The sequence below is a fragment of the Myodes glareolus genome, chromosome 9 (genome assembly GCF_982192425.1).
Source record: "Myodes glareolus chromosome 9, mMyoGla1.1, whole genome shotgun sequence".
NCBI classification, from domain to species: domain Eukaryota; kingdom Metazoa; phylum Chordata; class Mammalia; order Rodentia; family Cricetidae; genus Myodes; species Myodes glareolus.
In genome coordinates, this window is record NC_142034.1 from 55,457,006 (window position 1) to 55,470,738 (window position 13,733).

General features: G+C 48.3%; 1 protein-coding gene across 3 annotated transcripts in view; it reads right to left on the reverse strand.

Moving 5' to 3' along the window:
• The window catches only part of Myh10 (myosin heavy chain 10), a 130,839-nt gene that overhangs the window by 23,237 nt on the left and 93,869 nt on the right, over positions 1 to 13,733 (reverse strand). For all 3 annotated transcript variants that reach the window (XM_087910490.1, XM_087910489.1, XM_087910491.1), the window contains 11 exons: positions 11,644 to 11,837; positions 11,434 to 11,555; positions 10,076 to 10,145; positions 9,655 to 9,815; positions 9,241 to 9,349; positions 9,021 to 9,152; positions 7,688 to 7,894; positions 5,068 to 5,205; positions 4,475 to 4,598; positions 2,585 to 2,756; positions 1,170 to 1,382 (listed from right to left, as the gene is read on the reverse strand). In XM_087910490.1, the coding sequence (XP_087766616.1) occupies positions 1,170 to 1,382; positions 2,585 to 2,756; positions 4,475 to 4,598; positions 5,068 to 5,205; positions 7,688 to 7,894; positions 9,021 to 9,152; positions 9,241 to 9,349; positions 9,655 to 9,815; positions 10,076 to 10,145; positions 11,434 to 11,555; positions 11,644 to 11,837 (1,642 nt within the window). The remainder of the gene's footprint in view (positions 1 to 1,169; positions 1,383 to 2,584; positions 2,757 to 4,474; positions 4,599 to 5,067; positions 5,206 to 7,687; positions 7,895 to 9,020; positions 9,153 to 9,240; positions 9,350 to 9,654; positions 9,816 to 10,075; positions 10,146 to 11,433; positions 11,556 to 11,643; positions 11,838 to 13,733) is intronic.

Sequence of the window (13,733 nt, forward strand, 5' to 3'; positions counted from 1 at the left end):
TCCCATTGATGTGCTTCCTCCATGTTCTCACCAGAGAGGGCAGAGGTCACTGCCATGAAAGGGCCGATGCAGCTGCCAGCTGCCAGCTCTGTGATTAAATGCCGTCTAAACACAAGGGCCACCAAAGCCCAGTTCAGTCATCAGTCCCGTTGGCTCAGACTTGGCCTGCTCTCTGCCAGTGCAGAGATCACTTCAACATACCCTGTGGCCAGCGTCCTGCAATCAGACTTTCAGCAAACCCTGCTACCAGTTCATCACCTTTTCAGTTTGATCCTGGTCTCAGAACTCTTTAGCTCTCATCTCTCCCCCAGACTCAACAACCCCACTCTCCCTGTATGCCACCACTGAACACACACTTGGTTTGGGTAAACGTGCACCCATCATTTCAAGGTTTTGACATAGAGTTTCTCTCTAGCCCAGGGTAGCTTCAAACTTGTGGCACCCAGGTACTGGAACTGAAGGTGTGAACAACCATACACAGTATAGTTTTATCTTTTCTTTCTTATTTTAAAGATTTATTTTGAACCACTAGCCTAGGAGGTGTGAGTTCCCTTCTGCCTGGATTCAAGGTACCTGGAAGGATCTAGCAAGAGCCAAGACAGCAACATGGAACGTGTCCCAATGACATCTATGTGCCAGTGGCCCTGCCTAATCTGAGTTGTGACTTTCTATAGGCTGATAGCTATAGGTTCCTACCTGTGAACCTTCTCATGCTGTGTCTACCTATGCATATGGGTATAGCCCCTGCCTGGCTCCTGGGGGAGAAGACACTGCCTAGTCCACACCCATGCTTGAGGGCTGCACTTGCTCAGCAAGCACCCTCCTCTGAGCTGCCTCTCCAGGCTTTTCACCTTCTGTACCCGCTCCTCCTCACCTGCTCGGCTTCCACTGTACATGGCAACTGTAGTGCCTGCAGGGGCCAGGTCACGCCATCCATCTTGCCCTCTGGTTCCATCCCTTGTCCTCTATAAATCTCTTTGTGTCCCTTCTGAGTATGGGTGCCCCGCCCTTCGGACCTCAGCTTCTGACCACATTTCTCAACCTGCGGTGTGGTTGGTCACAACCACAGCTACATCATCACCAGGCTCCCCGTCATCCTTCCAAGGGGAAGCAGGCTATCGGAACGGACATCCTGAAGGAAAACCCACATGGCAGCCCCTCACACTCACCGTAGCTCCTGCTGAGCTGCGGTGGTGTCCAGAGTGTCCTCTAGCTCTGTCTTCAGGGCTTCCAGCTCCTCACTCAAGTCCCGTTTTTGCTTCTCAGCCTTGTTGCGTGAAGCCTTCTCAGACTCAAAGTCTTCCTGGAGCTCGGCGATTTGGGCCTGCAGCTCCCGTACAACTTTAAGTGCATTGTTCTTATGCAGCGTCTCGTCATCTCCTCTGTAAAAGATCCAGGCACAAAGCACTTTGGTGGTGCTGCTGGGCTGTGCCTTCTCTCTGACCACACTCCTCCCCCCACCCACCCGGGGCCTGCTGGGTGCAAACTAACAGCGGGCGTCAAAGTGAGAGGCGTGTTCCTCTACTTTAAGATGTCCTCTGAGGTGAAATGTTACGGTCAGAACATGGCTGGAGCGGGGCTGTCCCAGCCGGAGCAAACCTATGCTCAAGGCCTGCAACCCTCACACCTTCAGTTTCCCCTTTCTTTGGCACATCTTCGTACTCACGCATGGTTTCAGTGTTGGCAGGGGTTTCTGATGGGGAACAGTACTTAATTCTAGAGTCGCCCAAATGAAAAGGCCAGCTTTCAAGAAGGAAACTATCTGGCTGGACTCACAGTGTCAAGGGCCAGCAACATTTTTAATAAGATGTTCTTCTTTCTTTCTCTCTCTCGCTCTCTTTTTTTTTCCCCCAAATTTGAGACACAGTCTCATTGAACCCAGGATGAGTGTGACCTTTTGATCCCCCTGCCTCAGCCTCCAGGGATTCAGGCATGCACCTTTAGGATTGGTCTTCTGCAGAGCTGGGGTCAGGCTGGGGTCAGGCTGGGGTCAGGCTGGGGCTCTGGGTACGGTAGGCAAGTACTTTACCAGTCGAGTTACATCTCCAGCCCCATTACAAGTTATTCTGAGTTAAAACATGTTATAAATTAAATTAAGCTCCAAGACCATGTAGCCAAGTAGTTAACTCTTTAAAAATGAGATATTGGATATAAATAAACATTTGAAATGTTTTCAATATTCCAAATGACTTTGGACTAAATATCAGATCATGGAGTAAGAGAGGAAATATTTCTGAAATGTTATTTCCTCCAATGTTCCAAAACACATGGAAACTAATTTGTAACTTACAGAAAAAAAAAACCATCTGGTGTGGTAAAGGAGCCGGCTCTCTGGGTGACCCTCCCAGGATTCTGAGATGTGACAATCATCTGGAAGTCTAAATATTGACAGTGGTTTCAGAGACCTTACTGCCGTGATATAAACTGTGTATTGCTGGGTTTTTCATGAACATATGTCATAACTGACTTTAAAGAAACCGCATCCTGTTCCCTGGGGCTCTCTGATGCTCCCAGACATGGGCCGAGATGCAGGAATGTGGGCCTGCCCATCCAGCTGTCCCCAGAGTGTGCTGGCACTGCAGACCTGGCCAGTGCGCCCTGCAGTTCCTCTTCCTTCTTGGTCAGCTGGATTTTGAGTTCATCGACTTGCGCCTGGAGCTCAGCGATCTGGTCCTGCAGGTCGGTTGTTTCACCGTCCAGTTTCCGCTTGGCCTTTTCCAGTTCCTGTCGCGTTTTCTCCTCCTTCTTTAAGCGTTCTGCAAGGCAAGACAGAGCAGCCCTTCACCACACTGGGAGTGGCTATGGTCACTGCCTTGATAACCCAAGTCAAGTGCTTGGTCATCTGAGACCAACCAAGACTGGCTGGGGATAGATCAGTGAGTATGTGGATAGAATTTTAAAGAGAAATTGGGTCTAACCATGTCTCCCTTTGGGGAAGGAAGTTCACACTGTTAAGAGCCGAGGAGATCTGGAGAGTGAGCTGATGGGGAGGCTATACCAGTCAGTGCCTAGCCCTAGTCCTCTAGCCCTAAGAAACACTGGTGAGACAGGAGTGGTCAGAGGCCACGCATCTCCCCAGCCTCTCTGCTACAGTCCCTTAATAAAGGCTGGAGACCAATTCTGCTTCCATGGTTTGCCCCTGCAGTGTGATCTGTGAGTCCTGCAGGAGCTCTCTGCTATGAGCACGCCACAGGATGATTGATGGATACATCTGCCCATGGGCACCTCTTTAGTAGAAAACCCAAAGGGTAGCAAAGAAGTTTACAAAATAAATTTATCCTGACATTCTATCTTCTACCTATACCAACCAACCCGAACCACCACCACCACCAAACCAAACCAAAACCAAAACAACTGCTGTGGTCCAATGGTCTGTACCCTGTCACTTGTATTTAATAAAATGCTGAATGGTCAGTAGCTAGGCAAGAAGTATAGGCAGGGCAACTAGGCAGGAAGTAGAGGCGGGGTGATGATGAGAACAGGAGAATTCTGGGAAGAGGAAAACTCAGTTTGCAGTTGACACAGAGGAAGCCAGACACAGAGCAAGCAAGACTGAATGCCTCACTGATATAAGGTACCAAGCCATGCGGCTAACATAGGACAAGAATAATGGGCTAATTTAAGATGTAAGAATTACTTAATAAGAAAAGCCTGAGCTACTAGGTCAATTAGTTTATAATTAATGTAAGTCTCTGTGTATTTCTTTGTGACTGAATAGCTGTGGGATTGGGCGTGACAGAAACCTCAGTCAACAAACAACACCACAAAAACAAAACCAAAAACCTTCCCCAACCCTGAAGTATTCTTCTTAAAAAATACAATCCTTTTTTCCCCTGCTATAAAAGTATGCATTAAGAAAGCGAGTAGGAGGCTGGGCAGTGGTGGACACCTTTAATCACAGCACTCGGAAAACAGAAACAGGCGGATCTCTGAGTTCAAGGCTAGCCTGGTCTACAGAGTGAGTTCCAGGACACCTAGGCTATTACACAGAGAAACCCTGTCTCGATAAAGAAAAGCAAGCAAGCTAGAGGGTGCACCCTGAAAGCCTGAGCAGAAGCAGGTACTGGCTGCTATACGCCCTCCTCTGCATCTGCCCTTTCCTTTGCAGCCATCTCGATCCTGACGTCACTTCCGCCAGAGCTGCTGACACTGCCACCCTCCGAGTCTGGCCAAGCCCTCTGTGAGGTGTCACCCGGGCATTTCCAAGCAGTGCTTACTAGACAAATGCCCAGAACATCAGTGGCCTACAGAATGAATTTCCATCCTGAGCAAGTCATCAAAGTCAAGTTTAAATAAAGGAAACCCATCCTGATTCTCTTCCATCTGACCCTACGCGACACTCCCTGTAAGACCTACATTAACAATGAAGTTCCCAACACAAGCAGTCACCATGTCCCCTTCCCACGACTGTCCTGACCCAAGCACACCCCCAGCACTCAGAGTCCCTGTCCTGAGCGTCTCTGCCTGCACCAACCTTCTAAGTCCGAGATCATCACTTCTTGCTTGTTTCTGACTTTCGCCAAGTTTTTTGCCTTTTCTTCCTCTTCAGCCAGCTGAGAGGAACACTCAGCAATGCGATCTTCCATGAGTTTCTTTTCCTAGGTAGAAAAAAACAATCTTTTCCAGAAAAGACATGCAAAATTACACCGAGCTTGGGATTACTGATGTGAGAAAAAGTGGGTAACTGGGCCTGCTGCTCCAGGGGGCTGTATCCTCACAGGGCAACCGGGCGCTCTCCTGGTGCCTGCCTGGTGGCCGCCTGGTGCCTGCCTGGTGGTCAGAGCCTGAATACCAGGTGAGCTCCAAGCGGCACAGACAGGACAGACTGGAAAAATTGTAAGGACTTTTGGCTAAATGGTGTCTGTCTTCAGAGCTTCAGACAGGAAGCCTTACGGAGAAAGTAAATGCAGCTACAATTCTCCAGGACCCTCTTGTCCTCTCCTTGTCTGCCTGAAGCCACATTCGGGGAGTGTACCAAGCTCCCCACTGGGTTCCAGCGGCAGCACTCATGGGAATGCTCTCACTTTCCCCGGACCCCAGCGGCAGCACTCATGGGAATGCTCTCACTTTGATGAATTTGGAATTCTGGTCTTCAAGAAGCAGAACCTCCTCTTCCATCTTCTTGATTTTGGCCTCTGCCGTCACCTTCTCCAGCTGCAGCTTCTGCCGCGCCCCCTCCTCCTCATCCAGCTGTTCTTCTAGGTCCTGGTGAAGAAAAGCCTACATCAGTCTCCCCAGTTCCTCTGCCAGGCTTAGCCACACGCAGGAGCTCACAGGAGAAACAACACGCTCGTGTTCTATGTTCAGTGGGATTTGGAAGTATGAGGCAGAAATTAGCGTCCTCACAAGCAAAAGTACAAAGTGGGTCAATCCTTAAGAAGCCCACATGGCGGGCTCTGCAAAGATGCTTTCAAATATAACTGTAGGAAACTGTCAGCGTGATTTTGGATTAAAAAAAAAAACCAAAACACCCTATGAGCTAGGGGGAGCAGCAACGGCTGTAACTCCAGCACTAGGAGGCTGAGGCAAGGGAGCTGCAGGTCAGCAACACCAAGTCAAACATGCACAGTGCTGCTTCTAATACAGGAAAACTATGGAAAAAGGCTTTAGCGATTAAGCTTTGGTATCTGTGAGATGGCATAACATAGAGTAATTAAAATCCACACTGTACAGTTATAGTAACAGGGGAACTATAAATGGCTAACAGCACGGCAAACACTGCCGGACTGAGTGGATTCTAAGCGCTTACCCATATGATAATAAACATGTGTTAGTGGACATGGTTGTACACGTCAAACCAAGGATAACTTGCTTAAAAGTTTTAACTTATGGTCAATTTCAGAATAAATACTGTGAGGTGTAGCAATGACTTCTCTTGGAAAAGGTCCACGCGCATCTCCAGGGGCAGAGCGCAGCACAACGGGCCTCCGTGCCACCGAAGTGTAACAGGAGTCAACTCAGGACCCAGCTTCATGGGGACCCCCACCTTCCTCTTTTGGCTTATTCTAAAGCAAATCCCAAGCATGCTACTGCATCTGCAAAGCCTTCAGGCTGCAGATATGAAGAAAATAATAAAGGCTCTTTAACAAATCCATTTGCTTGTATCAAAATCTATTATTAATCTCACAGGCTGTGACTAACAGGCCTGGTAACCCTCCCCTGATCTCTAGGTTGCTCTACCTTCTCCCATCTCCCAGCCATGAGCCCCTGGCTCCCTACTGCCTGGGTTTTATTAACTGTACTCCTGGACCACACACTCACAAGGTGGCAAAACCAGGCAACATAGCAATATGTTCAGTATAATTTCAAAGAATAAACAAACTGTATACTGTTTCAGATGACTCAAGAAGAGCGAGGGGAGTGAGAGTGATGGGTGGGGGGCCTCTGAGTGCTTTTGTGTGCTCTAGGATTTCTACATAATCGTATTAATGCTAAAACCAAGAAACGCATCTTCAAAACCAAATATAAAGACAGTTCTAGTGAAAAAGGTGATCAAAAATCACCCAAAGTCTCAGAGGGAGAGGGCCAGTAAGACAGTTGATTCAGTGGGTAAAGGTGCCTGCTGCCGAGCCTGAGGAACCTGGACCCACACGGTAGAGGGGAGGCTCAGCTCCTATGAGTTCTCCTCTGACCTTTGTAGCACGGGCACATACGGAAAATGCAAAAAGCTGTACTAAAAACATGAGCGACAAGGCCAGTGAGATGGCTCCGCAGTTAAAGGCACTGGCTGCACAAGCCAGACCTGAGTTCAGTCCCTAGAACCCATGGAAAGGTGGGAGGAAAGAGCTGACCCCACAGCCACCTCTGATCTCCATACAAGTAGGGGGCCAGCCCCGAACAAAGGTAAAAAGTGCTAAGGACAATGTAGTTTGGATTGGATACACTTCCTGTAACTTCCCCGTTAACGGGTCATGAATGCCAGCAGAAATAAACACACTTTATCTCACATCTGCACAGGATGCTAAGGTCTGACAATACCGTAATCGTGAATAACTCATTTGTCTCTGACATAAAATTTTAGGTTAACATTGCTAAAGAACCTGCGCTTTGTACAGCTTTTGTGCAACTCCACAAACTTATACAATATTTGAAAACTGCCCTGAAGAATGGGTGCATCTGGCCGATTCAGTACAGTGTTTATCAAACATTGTGCATCGCAAAGATGAACCATGCAGTAGGAATGTAAAAGAGAAAAATGTTCCTGCAAGAGTCTGGTGCTGGCTTGTGAAGCAGTGGTGGCAGCAGGAAAAGGGGAGCTGTGTGCGAGGGCACAGACAGAATGCCCACTGTCTGGGTATTCGCCATGTGTGAAGCTGTGCTCTGCGACTAGAGCTTCTACGTCAAGGCACCAGGGCAGCGCTAACTGTTCTCCACCAGCGCTGCACATCTCTCAGGAGACGCCCGTGTAAGCACTGGAGTGAGTGTAAGATCTGGACTGACAGCAGGAAGAACCATCATGCTCTAAGGAGTGCTCCAGACCCTGGGAGCTTTCTGACTTGAGTCTCCATATTGTAAGATGCCACATTAGAATACATAGAATTCCTACTTAAAATAAACCCATGCTTGCAAAAACACTTGTTAACTGGGGTTCAGATGAATGATTGGAACACATGACCTATTCTCAGTAGACACAGGAGTCCACACGCTCAACAGACCCCACAGACAGTGCTCAGAGCTGTACAGGCACCTGAATGTGCGCTTGCATCTTTTTCTTTTCATTCTGGAGGATCTGGTTTCTCTCTTCTTCCTCCTCCACCCTGGACTCCAGGTCATGGAGAATCTCCTCCAGCTCCTGCTTTTTGGCAGCGAGTCTTGCTCTCATCTCTTCTGCTTCAGCGAAGAGCTCGGTCTCAGCCTGAAGCTGTTCTGCAAGGATGTTCTTCTCTTCCAGCAGCTGAAAACACAACACAGGATCCATGCCATGTCTTACCCAGGGTACACACACCACAGACTCACCACGGTCCAGCGCCATGGCTCGCCCAGGGTGGACAAACCACACAGACTCACCACGGTCCAGCGCCATGGCTCACCCAGGGTGTGCACACCAACCAGACTCACCACCATTCCAGCAGTTGGTGCTTGCTGCCTCAGACACAGCAAGTTAAAAAATAGGGGACACAGAGGCAGGATCTGTGAGTTCCAGGATAGCCTGGTCTACACAGAAAGTTCTAGGCCAGCCAAGGCTGCACAGAGAGACCCTGCCTCAAAACAAACAACATTTGGCAGAACTCTCAAGTATGCCTTGTGTGTGTATAAAACAAACTACATGAAGGGATTTTTGGTTGTTTCTGTTGCCCTAAGTTATCTTGAATAATCAATACTAAGCTCTTACCACTTTAAGAACTATAGTTTGTCCATTTAGTTAGGAAGGGACCGAGAAGCAAGAGAGGGGACTATTAAAGTGTTATTAAGGTTCCAGGTGCGGTGGCTCATGCCTGTAATCCCAGCACTTGGAGGGCTGAAGCAAGAGGTTGCCATGATTATGAGGCAACAAAACAAATCAAAACAAAACACTAAAAACAATAAAATTCTTGGGAACTACCAGTGCCTGCCACACATCAAGTGAATATTCTCGGCTTTCCACACTGATACTACTGTCAGTCACAAACACTCCTCAGCCTTTGCACGTGCTGCAGAGGGGCACTGCCTCGGGTCCCTGGCACTGGAGTAGTGCGAGTAGGGTCCTGGCTCAGCCGTGCTGCCCTCTGCTTTCTCCTTCCCTCACAGGCAGACATGAGGAGGCAGCACGGGGAGCCCCATCTCACACAGGGTTAGACACAAGCTTCATAGCCAGCACGATCTACTGTGTGTTCAAAGAACGAGAAAGACAAGGCACAGTGAATTTTCGCCTACATAAATCTGAGCCACAAGAGCCAGCGGAGCTGTGAACTCTATAGTGAAAACGCGTACACTTTGAAGATGAGGGAAACCCCCTAGTACAGTGACGCGGTGGGTGTGGCTACTTATAATTAATGCGTGCGCTGCTGAGTCAGGGCTGACTGCAGAGGAGGTGCACACACCTGCTGGTGCTTCCTCTCCATCTCCTCCAGCTCCCCTTCCACCTTCGTCTGCTTCTCTTTCACCTTCAACAGCTCCTCATCTTTGGCCTGGAGTTCTTCCTCCTGGCGGGTCACTTGGAGAAGAGGCTTCACCTGTGACGAGTTCAACAGTTCATCACTATAGCCCTGCCGCACTCCTGCAGGCCTAAGTCTGCCACGGGGAAGACCTTAGCCAGCCCACCTTGGTGAAGACACGCCACCACTGCCAGTGCCGCAGCTTCAGGTACGCCGCACAGTTCCGCTGCAAGACCTTTAAGGCACTTAGCTGTTGCTGCTTCTTGGCAAAGGCCCTGAAGAACAGTAAGGAAAACACAGCTTCATAGGAGTTCATGGGAAGGCCGTCTTAAGGCAGACGTCCCTCAGGGATGGCTTTCCCAGGACCTCGGCTGAAGCAGACCCCAACCCTTTTGTTTCTCTTGTTGGCCCTGTGTGTTGTTTAGAATGTACATCTGTTCGCCCAGATGCCGCTCCTGTGGGAACACACCTTCCACAGGGTAGAGCCTGTCAGTCTCATGCCCTCTTACATTATGGGCACAAATGCAATACCCAGCCCAAGAATGTGCTTCAGAAGTGCTGGATTCATGAGTCTACTTACTTTCTGGCTAGGTAGCCTCTGCACACAGCTTGGAAAAAGATAATGATATCGGTGATTTTTAAATCTCTTTCTTCTTCTAAGTGTGCCAAAACTCCAGCTCGGAAAAATATCTTGCTCTGTCCAATTCTATACAGGTTTGGGTCCAGTTCTAAAGCCCGGATCTAAGAGAGAAGGATCCTGCTTATTTTTGCTATCGTCATCATCATCATCATCATCATCATCATCATCATCATCATCATCATCATCATCATTATCACTGTCATCATAATAAAGAATCCGGGTGCAGTGGTGCACGTCTTTAATCCTGCTACTTGGGAGGGAGAGGCAGGCAGATCTCTTTCTCAGTTTCAGGACAGACAGGGCTATATGATAGAGACCCTGTCTCAAAGGTCAAAAAACAATTAACAAAAAGAAATCTTACCATCCGCTCACAGGCCTGTTTGCCATCCATGAATCCTTTAGGAATAGCATTAGGAGTTAGGATCTCATATCTGGAGAAAGAAAAGGCAGAAATAATGACAGTTAGCACACAGATTTAGGGCAGAACTAGAGATGGGCTGGTGATAACCCCAGTTCCTACTCAGAAGTGGAGTAAAGACAAGGTTAATTCTCTCAGATTAAAATGTAGCCTCAAGGGTCTGGCAGAGAAGAATCAAAGCTGGTATTGAAAACCTTGTGCTTTTTTATTCATTTCCCACAAAACATCCAAATCTTTAAGATGAAAGAATCTGGCTCTTTGTACTTTCAGGCAGTCAGCTTGTTAAGCTTTTATCAGATTATAGAAAAGGCCCCAGGAGCAATGCCCGTGAGCTGCTGTGCAGAACCCAGAAGGTAACAGGGTGAGATCCAGCAGGACATCGGTGTGGGTGGACTCATGGTCACTGAGTTCTGTGTGAATAGCCACACCTCAGCTAGAAAACCCCGCAGCAGAAAGTCAGCCATTGTAACTGTATCCCAGACACCACTTATGTCGTCTTCCTGGCAGCAAGACCTGACTACCAGACAGTGGCTCCTGACAGCGACACCTATGGCTGCAGCAGCTTCCAGGAAGGGGCGAGGGGACACGGATGGATGACAACACTAAGGTCACAGGGACCCTTTTTTGACCTGGAAGGCTCTAATTATTTTATGGATCAACAATAGGCATATTTTGAAATCTGATTTCCAGAAGAAAAAGGAGAAAAAAAGCAACTGAGTAAATGACTTTAGAAAATCGCTCCCCAAAGCATTTCCCACCATGTCTGTCAATTGCTACTGTACACCAATCGGTCTCTTCCCTTTAGCTTTTACCTTAATCACTCTCTCATCTATTCACTTTTCCATTATTCTAGAGGTCTGTCATTGTGTGCACACACATGTAAACTGGAAAAATTTATATGCACAGATTCATTTACTGAAGAAAGATGGAACCATCCCAAAATATTTTCAGAAATCTTTTCTGGAGTATTTTAAACTTCTATTTATTTTATTTGTATTTTAACATACACTATTCATCTATCCTTAAAATACCTGTCATATTAAAATACATATTAAAATTTCAAGTAGATGTGTCTGAACGAACGTTAAATTTCCAGCTATTGTTCACCTCCTAGCTAACTTCCAGGCTTTGAAGATGGAGAATGTCTCAGCGCTCAGAAGCGGTCTTTCTGTAGAATAGGACAATCAGGGTCTTCCCTTTGCAGGGACCATACATAGGAAAGCCTCCCTCTTCTTGTCAGCATTTTCATTCATGCTAAGGTAAGCTTGGACACAGACACAACAGGGAAAAGTTAGCGATACCTCTGTCTGAATTCCTGGAAAACTATCCGGTTGGGGAAGCCCTGGCGGCAGATCCTGATCCCTTCCAGGACACCATTGCAGCGAAGCTGATCGAGCACGAGGTGTGGATCCAGTTTCCCAGCCTACGCGAGCAAACAACATTTCTAGTTTAATCTCAGCAGCCTGGTCCTGGCCAGCTCAGAACACGGGCATGCGCTCTCTCACACATACCCGCTTTTCATGATTCGGAATGATGCAGCGAACGAAGTTGGGGTTGGTGTTTCGGAGAGTTGCCATCAGTTTGGTGAGAGACTCCTTGTAGAGCTGCCCAACAGTACGGAACATGCCTTTCTTGGTTTTATATGCAGAGCCAAAAGCCGTCTCAGTCATACCGGTGACTTGATCCAGACCTACAATGCGGTCCACTGGGGAGAGGAGAGGAGAGGAGAGGACAGCTGTGACCCAGGTGAGACGGGGATGGAGAGACAGTGATAGTTCAGCAGCACAAGCTTTGTGAACAGATGGTGAGAGGTGCCGTCTAGGAAAGGCAGGCAGCACATTCAGACACTGCACAAGCCGAGGAGCTAACAGCCACACACTGATACGGCAGGACTTTGCAGAGCCTCCACAAGTTGCGCCTAGCACCCTGGGGGCAGGTGCCTTCCACTGCGCTAGGCTAAGGTCCTGCCTGCGAGATCTGCCATTACCTGGCAAATGGAAGGATCTCTGGCTGGCATTATTGATACACAGACTGATGCTGGGAGAAGTCTCCCAAGAAGAAATGGCTCATCAAATACTCATAAAGGTAAGTTGACTGTACAGATCCACTCAGTGGCTATGCTCAGGGTTTAGGGCCCGGAGTTATCTGGAGCCAGCAGTAAGAAAGCCATCTGAACCTGAGGAACAAATGCAGGAAGAACAGCTCACTTCAATTCTGAGCAATGTGTGAACCTCAGTTGTCTCCTCGATGTGCAAGTAAACACAAGACCACATACCGGGAAGGACTCTTCTGAGAACCACTGGCTGAGCCTCCTCAGATTCGCCCAAATCGTTAAGGCAGATGGGGTTTTCACAGGTCAACACGACAGGTCCTTCTAATGCTGAGACTGAAAGAGTACCAGCCACTAGCATACCCACTGCAAAGGTGCCATGTGCTTTCTTGAAACATTTTATGAAAAATTAGAATAGGAATTGACCTGTCATCGTTCATGCCCTCCTCAACTGAGAGCCACCTCACCTCTGTGGGGACCGGGCCTTGGTAGGGGTTCTATGCACAAGAGTTCAGTTGATTCTTGACTTCCGGTGAGGTTTCTACAGAAGAGGAGCTCCTAGCCAAGGGGTAAAGTACCTGAGGCAGGTCTGGGATGGAAGCTGGGTGATGGCTGAGGAAGAGCTATGTGGTTTCCAGGACCATGTGTGGAAGCTGCCCCTCTAAAGCCACAGACTTCAAAGCCTGTATCAAAGTGACTCCTTGTGTCTGTGCCCTGGAGTTCCCCCATCATCTGGGACTCACTCTTCTCTGTCCCTCTGACCTATCTCCCTTTCACTAGAACCTACTACCAACCACCGCTTCCTGTCCTGTAAACTATAAGCCTCCATCAATTATGTGTTAATCTGTGTCTCTTTTTGGATCACCAGAGGCCAGCTTCTTTTCAGAGTTCACGCTTGGCACTTGTCACCTTCCCCCACTACCTTCCCAGTATCTGGCCCACTGGGAAGTGAGCTTCTAGCCCAGTCTTTCCGCCCTACCCAGTACAGTCCAGGCAGTGACCCACCTGTAGCTAAAGCAATGGACGCTGCCCTGTGCCTGTTTTCCTTGACCCTGGATGTTTACCTACTGACCACCACAGCAGACTCCGAAACTCTCTTCACTTCGGGCTCTCGTGGCCCTGCCTATGCCCACTCCCAGCTTCTCCAGTGCCCTCCCCTCTCTGCCTCCAGCTTTCGGTCCTGTGGTCTAAGGTAGGGACCTCAGCTCACATGAAAGCCTTCTAGGACATGGCAAGAAAAGAACACAGACATCAGCCCTTGTCCCGTCTCCAGCCAAGTTCTCAGTCATCTCATTTCACTGACTAAACTACAGATGCCCGGCTAACTAGCACCCAGTCACTGGATGTGTTCCATCACATCTGTACATCCAAACTCTTGTGAAGTGCCTACGATGTCTGCTTTTACAGTACTGCATCTGGTCTCATGCAGCATCGTAACATCTGTTACTAACATTCTTACTTCATGTGTTAGTGAAAGAACAAAGCATATTTTTAAATATGTTTAAATCACAAAGTGGGAAGTGCAGTGAAAGAAAACAGCAAGATGCTGAG